At 64.4% G+C, this 7926-nt stretch overlaps 1 protein-coding gene across 1 annotated transcript; it reads left to right on the forward strand.

The window, feature by feature from the left end:
* The first annotated feature begins 1746 nt into the window (after positions 1 to 1746).
* Positions 1747 to 4251, forward strand: BMP15 (bone morphogenetic protein 15). The gene is made up of 2 exons (XM_054214941.1): positions 1747 to 2276; positions 2741 to 4251. The coding sequence occupies exons 1-2, from the start codon at positions 1952 to 1954 to the stop codon at positions 3514 to 3516; spliced, it is 1101 nt and encodes a 366-aa protein (XP_054070916.1). The 5' UTR covers positions 1747 to 1951; the 3' UTR covers positions 3517 to 4251.
* Positions 4252 to 7926: the final 3675 nt, after the last annotated feature.

A 7926-nucleotide genomic window follows, 5' to 3' on the forward strand; every position in this document is an offset into this window, starting at 1 on the left:
AGGTCGGTGGGTTCCCAGGGGAGCCCGTGAGTCCCGCTCCTCCCCTTCCCGCCCCGGGCCCCGGCTCTTACTCATCTCCTTCCCAGACAGCACAGCCAGCCCGGAAAGCTCTGCCCTGCCAGCAACGCCCGCGGCCCCGGCTGCCTGTGGGCTGGGCGGGTGCAGCACTGTGGCCCGGGAGGGTGGGCTTGCTGTGCCAGGATGGTGAGTGACCCCCAGCCTTGCTCAGACCTGGTGCAGGAAAGGTCCCTCAAGTTTTTCTTGGCAGCCCCCACCCACCGGTGCCTGCCCTGAGCCCTGCCTGTGCCCTGCTCAGCTGGGCTGCAGGCAGCCCAGGACATGTGCCTTATCCTTGTGCCAGGGGGTCCCAGAGCACAGGGTGGTCCCCAGGCTGTTTGTGGCACTGGAACCCACCCAGCAGCAACGCACAGAGCCCCTCTCATGGTCTCAACATGTCCATGCCTGGGCTAACTCTCCCGCTCTCCCCCACGGCCTTGCTGCCCCCCTTGCTGTGCCCCCCACTCATGGATGTCTCCTGCCGTGCCCGGACTTTTCCCGGTCTCCACCGGGCTTGGCTGCCCCCATGCCCTTTCCCAAATGAGTAACCAGGGCTGCCCGGCCAGGCGTGAGGGCTCTGCGCTCTGGATCGTCACGTGGCCCCACACCCCATTAAACACTGCATCCCCCCCCCATGCTGGCACCCCCCCAAATGGCCCTCGCAGCCCTCACCGCTGTGCCCTGCTGGCACCAGGAGGGGTGGGCAGAACCCAGGGCAAGGCAGGCACCAACACACCCCCCAGTTCCTCCCAGTGCCCCCGTGCCTGCACCAGTGGTTCCCCAAGCAGAGTGTCTGTGTGTCCCCTGGTCCCCTCTAACCCAGCAGGAGAGCAGCAGTGTCCCGTGGGGCTGGGCACCGCGCCAGGCGCTCTGCTGGGGGCATGGGCCATGGCTGCCTGCACTCAACTCTGTTGTGTGCCCACAGAACCTGCCTCAGGCAAGCACCATGAAGCCACAGAGCGGCACCGGGGCCGGGGGGCAATGCCTCAAATGACCCGTGCCAGTGAGAGGGTGGGCATTGCCCTCACAACCCCTCAGCCTTGGGCAGGTGCTGGCAGAAAGACCTCTGAGCTGGGATGGCCAAGCCCAGCGAAGCTGTGGGCATGGTGATGCCCGCGGGGTGGGTACCACTGGCTGAGCCAGACGCCCTCCATGCCGCTGAGCTCCGGCTCACTCTGCCCACTCATGTGCCTCAGTGCCACGGCCCCGGGGCTCAGTGCCCATCTCTCTGATGGGGACAGCGAGGCACCGGGCAGCCTGGCTCTGGCAGCGGACCCCCAGGCTCTGTGCCCGCTTGCGGCAATGGGCACGAACATGCTGATCCCGCTGCCGGAGGGTCGGCACAGGGCTGGGGGCGCCGGAGGGGCTCTCACCGCAGCGGAGCTTCCCGCTGGGCTCCAGCCCCCTCCCCTGGGACCCAGGGAGCTCCTGGCCCTTTAAACCCTGATTTGGGCCGTGCCTTTAAAAGGCGCCGGGGGGGCCGGTCCCTCTCGCCCTGCAGGAGGAGGCTGGCCAGGAGCAGGTGGGCTGAGCGAGCTCGTCCTCCCCACCCACCCCCCCACTTCACTCCCACTCCCTTGCCCCGGCACTTTTACAGCCCCCGTAGCCAGGCTCCTGGCCGGCTGTCTTTGCCCCTGGTCCGGGTTTTAGTCTAGAATTTGCACCCCTTTTTGCATAGAGAGCCTCCCACCTTTCTGTTCCTGTGCCAAGCTGAAGCAGCTGGCACAGTTGTCCTGGCTTGGTAGCAGCTGGCAGCACCCTGGGGTCTGCTCTTGCTGGTGCCCACAACTAGCTCTGCCTCTCCAGGGTGGGAGAAGCATGACCGCAGGCTCCCCCTGATCCTGCTGCCAGCCAGCCCCACCTCGCCCCGCTCACCCACTCTCCTGCACCTATCATGGCTTTGCTCCATCCCTTTGCCAGCCTCCTCCTCCTCCTCCTCCTTGCAGTGCCCCTTTCCCAGGCTGTAAACCAGTCCCTGCTGCCCCCTGGCTCCCTGCCTGCTGTCCCCCCACTGCCCCTCCTTCAGGCCCTGCAAGTGCGGGCACCGGACAGCCAGGGCTGGCAAGCGGGGCCAGCAAGCAGGCAGCCCCTGCGCTACATGCTGAACTTGTACCGGCGTGCTGCCGACCGCGAAGGCCGACCCCGCCGTGGCCGCAGCCTGGGCACCAACACCATCCGCCTCATCTGGGCCAGCTCCCATGGGGGTCAGCCCTGGGCAGGTAAGGAGCAGCGGGACACTGTGGGTAGTACAGGGTCTTAGTGGAGCTGGTGGAGTGGGCTTGAGCCTTGAGGTGTCTCTGCCTGCCTCCTTCCCCCTCTTTACAGTTTCCTGGCAGGGGCTGCCCTTGGCTGTGGGGTCCCCCTTGGCAGGGGGCCCAGGCTATCCCTGCCACAGGGCCAGATGGCGCTGAGATGGGCCATTGTTGCTGGCCCTGCATGCCCCTCTGCCCTTTCCGTCCTGCCTGAAGCTGTGCCAGGCCGGTGGTGTTGGTGCAGAGGGTGGGAATTGTCCCTGCCCTTTCCCCCTCACCCTGCTGGCACCTGGCTGTCACGGGCTTTGAGGGTGATGATGGCCCAGGCTCAGCTGTGCTGTGCAGGGCTGCGGCAGCACCCTGGGAGAAGCCCATGCTGGTGTGGTGCCTGCTGTGCCATACCGGGGGCACTGACTGCTGCTTCCCCACAGGTCGCTGGTATGTGCAGCCCCTCACCTACCGCCTGGAGGGCCAGCCCGAGGCCGAGCACCTCCTCCGAGCCACCATGGTCTACCTGCCCAGCCTGCCGCTGGCCCGTGGTCGCCTCCTCTGTGCACTGGAGTTGGCCACCACTGGCGAGGCACCCGGGACACTGCTCAGCCCTGTCGCCCGCCCCCGCCATGGCTGGGCCGAAGCGGACGTCACCCCATACCTAGTGCCGGGGAACAGCAGCACGGGGAGTCTAGCGCTGCGACACGTGTGTGTGCGTGCCGGACGGGCGGGGGGCCGTGATGCCCCAGTGGCCCCCAGCCACCCCTTCCTCCTCCTCTACCTCAACGATACCCGGGCGGGGCTGCCATCTCCTGCAGCGGAGCCCCACCGGCACCGGCGCGATGCAGGGATGCTGGCCCATGACCTGCCTGGCTACCTGCGGGAGCAGGGAGGGGGGAAAAGCGACTGCTCCCTGCGCCCCTTCCCTGTCAGCTTCGCCCAGCTGGGCTGGGACCACTGGATCATCGCTCCCCACCGCTACAACCCGCGCTACTGCAAGGGCTCCTGTCCCCGCCTGCTCCGCTATGACTACCACGCACCCAACCATGCTGTGGTGCAGAGCTTCGTCCATCAGCTGGTGGATGCCAACGTGCCTCGGCCCTCCTGTGTCCCCTACCACTACAGCCCCATCAGCGTCCTCATGATCGAGCGTGACGGCGGCATCCTCTACAAAGAGTATGAGAACATGATTGCAGAGTCCTGCACCTGCCGGTAACGCCTGCTGCCCTGGCACATCACCCGTGGGCTCTGCCTGTCCCTGCCAGATCTGGACTTTAGGGTTTGTCTTGCTCTGCCTGGGGCGGGTTCATCCCCTACTCCCTGCGTGGCACTGCTCTGCAGGAAGGTTTTACAATGGCATTTTTATGTAAATTGTAGGTTTTTAAAGGCAGTAGCCTGTGCTGGGGCAGTTGCCCTGTGGCATCTGTCCTTCCTGCAGCCCCACGGCCGCTGCCTGTTTTTGGGGGGCAGGGGGGCTTGGCCTGATGCTCCCGGGGAAGAGTTGGGTCCCTGGACTGGGGCACGAAGCTCTTAGGAGGTAGCTGGGGGTTTCCCGGTGGAGCCAGGGTGGGGAGGGAGAGTGGTCCAGGTGTTCCTGTGCTTGGCACCGAGGAGGTGCCATCAGTATCTGGTGCAACCCTGCCCATGGGACTCCTTCCCAGCTCACGTGCACCCCGTTCCTCTCTAGTCCCAGCTGCGACGGCATCTCACTGGGCTGGGAATTGGGCTTGGGGGGGAAGCCCCTCTCCTCCCCTGCAGTTCTACTCTGGAGGACTGTGAAAACTGGAGGGACCTGAGCTGCCAGCTCTGCTCCCAGTGCCAGGGCCAGGCAGCTGCCTGCTCTGGGCTCTGCCCACTGCTTCCTCTGCCACCCCTGTCCTTCACCTCCTTGGCTTGCCCTCTAGCAGGGCTCGGGTCTCACCCTACCCCAGGGTTCAGGCCCCCGTTGCGGTGTCCCTCTCCCTTCTCACACCCTTGCTTGGTGTAGGGCTTGGGCTCTGCTGGACTCCCGGCCTGCCCCCGTTCCCGGAGGGGTCGGTCCCACTCCCAGCACCCCTGCCGCCTGACTTTTCTCTATTTATTGCTGACTGTGTAAGTAAATAAACTGATGGATTTTGCTAAAGACCATCTTGGCCTGTTCTTCCTCTGTCCCTAGGGTGCACAGGATGCCCCCCGGGACAGGCTGGTGTAGACTATGTCACCATGCTGCCACCCTTGTGCTTGCTCCCCAATGCGTGCAGGGGGTAAATCCCAGATGGTTCAAGCAGGAGCTGGGAGAAGAGGCTCCCCTGAGCATCGATCCTTCCTGGGCCAGGGGGGACCACGTGTGGTTGCAGGCAGCTGCCTTGGTGGGGCTGGTGACAAGAGAAGCCCCACATCCCTGAGGGACCATGAGCTCGTGGGCTGTCTGTCACTGTGGACAAGGTTGGCTGTCCACAGTTGGCCGTCAGGGTTATTTTGGGAAGGTGTCTGCAGGCAAACCTGCCTGTTCCTGGGCACAACGCCCTGTGTTTGCAAGGCTGGAGCAAAGTTCTCCTTTGAGCTGAGAGACATGGGTGGCAGATGTAATTCTTGTCCCCAGTGCTTGGTGGCACAGTCACCTGTCAGCTGGGTACTGCCTCTGCATCCTCAGCCCGTGGCTCTTGCCAGGGTCTTATCTCTTGGTCTCCAGCCCTGTTACTGGTCCAAGCTCCGTGGGGATGTTTCAGCACTTCTTCCCTCCTGTGGGCATTTGCTGTGGGGCAAGGTGCTGACAGCCCCCATCCCTGCCCTACCCACCAGCCCCAAAGTTTCTCCCCCATCCTGGCAGAGCAAGCACCTGCAGAGCCCCAGGCTCCTCTCCTGCCCCTTGTCCCCACTTGGCCGCATCCCGGCTGCCTCCAGCTAGGAAGCTGTGGCGACGGGAATGTCTTCTGCTTTTTTGGAAGCTCGCAGTCCTGACCCCAGGGGGAAGATTTTCCCTTGTCAATCATTAAGCGTGTGGTGTTGACTCACCCAGGCAAGCGATGATGAAAGGCATGGGAGCTGGGTGTGCTCCCAGCCCTGGGCACCACTGGGTGCCAGCGCCCGGTGCTGCCCCTGGCAGGGACCTGCACCCCTCAGACCTGCTAGGTGCCCGGAGATGGATGGGCACTGGTGTGTGTCTGTCCCAGCCCTGTGTCCTCGTATACACCGTGATGGTGGGCTCTTGTGCCCAGTGGCTGGACCCCTTCCTGGGGGATCCCCAGGCGCCAAGGGGCAGTGTGATCTCCTCTGCGCTGGTGGCGGGGCAGGCACTGCTGAAGGGACGGAGGAGCAGCAGTTCAGGGAAAGAGCCGCTGTCCCTGTCTGACCCCAGCACCATGCCTGCGTCAGCGCTGGGGCTGCCAGGGCAGAGCCTGGTGGAGAGAGCAGGCTCCCCAGCCACCTCGGGAGTGGCTTTTCCTGGGGGTCCTACGCCCATGTGAACCCCTTGGGCACAGCCTGGCACCCCATCGGTGCCAACCTTGCAGGGAGCATCAGTAGCCCCAGCTTTGGGGACATATGCCCCCCTATCCCTCGCCTTATGCTCTGGCAGGGGTCTTGCCTGTGGGGCTGCTGTCTGCACTGGTCCCCCGTTCTGCCCAGCCAGCCGGCACATCCCTGCCCCCTTTTGTCCCACTCCCAGCCCCTTCTCCTGCCCCAAACTCCAGGCTGAGTCTTTGCTCTGCCTCCACCAGTCCCCATTTGCTACCCCTGCTGCTGCCCATCCCAAGTGGGCACTGCCATCTTGCATGCCCCATCCTCTGGGGTGACACTGGGCAGGGAGGAGATGATCTGCCCCACATGCCTTAATATCATCAGTGCAAATCAGGGCTGGGCATGGCACAGGGGTACTGGGTGTGGAGCTCACCCACTGTGGTGCAGAGCTGCCCCCCAGGCTCCCTGTGGGGGCTGTAACTGGAGGCAGATGGTGTTGCTCAGGCACCGGGTGCCTTGCGTGTGCCCCGTGGACGCCCTGCAGAGATGCTGGCAGCCCCCAGCCAGGGGGGGGTGGGGGGGGGTGACATGGGCCTGCCCTGCTGCCTGGGGCCACTCAAATATTTGTGCAGGGCCGTGACCGGGGAGGAGCAGTGCCCAGCAGAGGCACCGGACAGCCGGAGTCAGCAGCACCATGGCAGCCTCTGTCACGCCAGGTATCATCCGAGGTGGCAGGGCCAGCGGGGCCCCCCCTTCCCCCCTCAGCACTGCCAACGGCCTGGCATTGCTCCTCTCCCTCCTCTTGCTTCTCCCCAGCTCCCTCCAGGTGGGTCTGGGCATGGGGGGTGGGTGCCGGGATCTTGGGGGCTTGGCACCCCCCTCCCCACCCCGTCCACCCCTCTGGGTGCTGCAGGAGCTGTGGGGGGCAGGGGGACAGGCAGCCCCCCGGCTGCCCCGCATGACACCCTTCTGGAGGATGGTGGGCAGCAGACCCCTGGGTGCCCACTGCCAGCATGGCCTCGAGTGCATCACCAGGGTCTGCAGGTGAGTGGGATCCCTGCCCGTCCCCCGCGTCACCCCCTGCCCAGCCCAGTGTCCCTGGGACCCAAACATATCTCCGTCCCCACAGTGTCTCCAGTCCTGGGACACCCCCACATACCCCAGTGTCCCCAGCTGTCAGGCCCCACAAGTATCCCAACTCCACCAGCCGCCTTGGCTTTGGGAGTCTCCACCCTGGGACCCCCACCCCTGCATCACTCCCCACTGCCCACAGTCCAGAGGCTGCCTGTGCACTCCAGTTCCACTGTCCCACTGCCCCCAGCCTAGGCACCCCCCATGGCCCAGCCCCAGCAGACCCCAGCTTTGCCCCCACCCCAGGTGCTCCAGCCTGGGGATGCCCCCCCTGCAGGGACCCTGGCACAGCACTCATGGCTGCTCTGCCCGCAGGGCCAGGCGCTGTGCCCCACCACGGTACGAGTGCTGACAGCCACCAGCAACCCCAGAAGAGCCCACTCTGTGCTGAGACCACCGGAGACTGGAGTGTGCCCTGTGCTCACCACCAGGACAGGACTCCTCAAGGAAGAACTGTGTCCCCAAGTCCCCCAGGACAACGCCGGGCTCAGACGCTCTGTGCAGGCAATAAATGCGCTGCCTCCTTCCCGTGTCCAGCAGCTCCCTGACCCTGGGTGAGGACAGGGTACACGCGTGCCAGGGCCACCTGGGTGACACAGAGGGGCAGGTGGCACCCGCGGGCTCCTGCCTCTCACCCAATGGGTGCTGAGTTCGCCGCAGCACCTGCTTGGCTGCCCAAAGGGGTCCCTGGGGTGAGAGGCACAGGGGTCCTCAGGAGCCCACCACACCCACACACTGCTCTGTGTGTGAGCGTTTGTGTGTATGCAGACGTCTGCCTGCGCCCATACGTGTAGGTGCATGTATATACCTGTGCCTGTGTGTGTGCGTGCGTGTGTGCACATATGGTTATGAATGTGCACGGGAAGTATGTGTGTGTGCTTGCATGTTTGCATGTCTGTGCACATGTAGATGTGCATGTGTGTGTATATGTGGGTATGTATAAGTCTGTACAGCTGTGGATGTACATATGTGTGCACGTGCATGTATTCCTGTCTGCGTGTGTGTATATGTGTGACTGCATGTGCCACATGTGTATGTGTGCTGTGTACACATGGAA

This window comes from Rissa tridactyla, chromosome 9 (assembly GCF_028500815.1).
Source record: "Rissa tridactyla isolate bRisTri1 chromosome 9, bRisTri1.patW.cur.20221130, whole genome shotgun sequence".
Taxonomy (NCBI): Eukaryota; Metazoa; Chordata; class Aves; order Charadriiformes; family Laridae; genus Rissa; species Rissa tridactyla.

Excerpts from the sequence above, each read along its gene's own strand:
- BMP15 (XM_054214941.1), top strand. The coding sequence starts at position 1,952 with ATGGCTTTGCTCCATCCCTTTGCCAGCCTCCTCCTCCTCCTCCTCCTT. Across the intron at positions 2,277-2,740 it reads TGGGGGTCAGCCCTGGGCAG|GTCGCTGGTATGTGCAGCCC; the intron begins GTAAGGAGCAGC and ends GCTTCCCCACAG.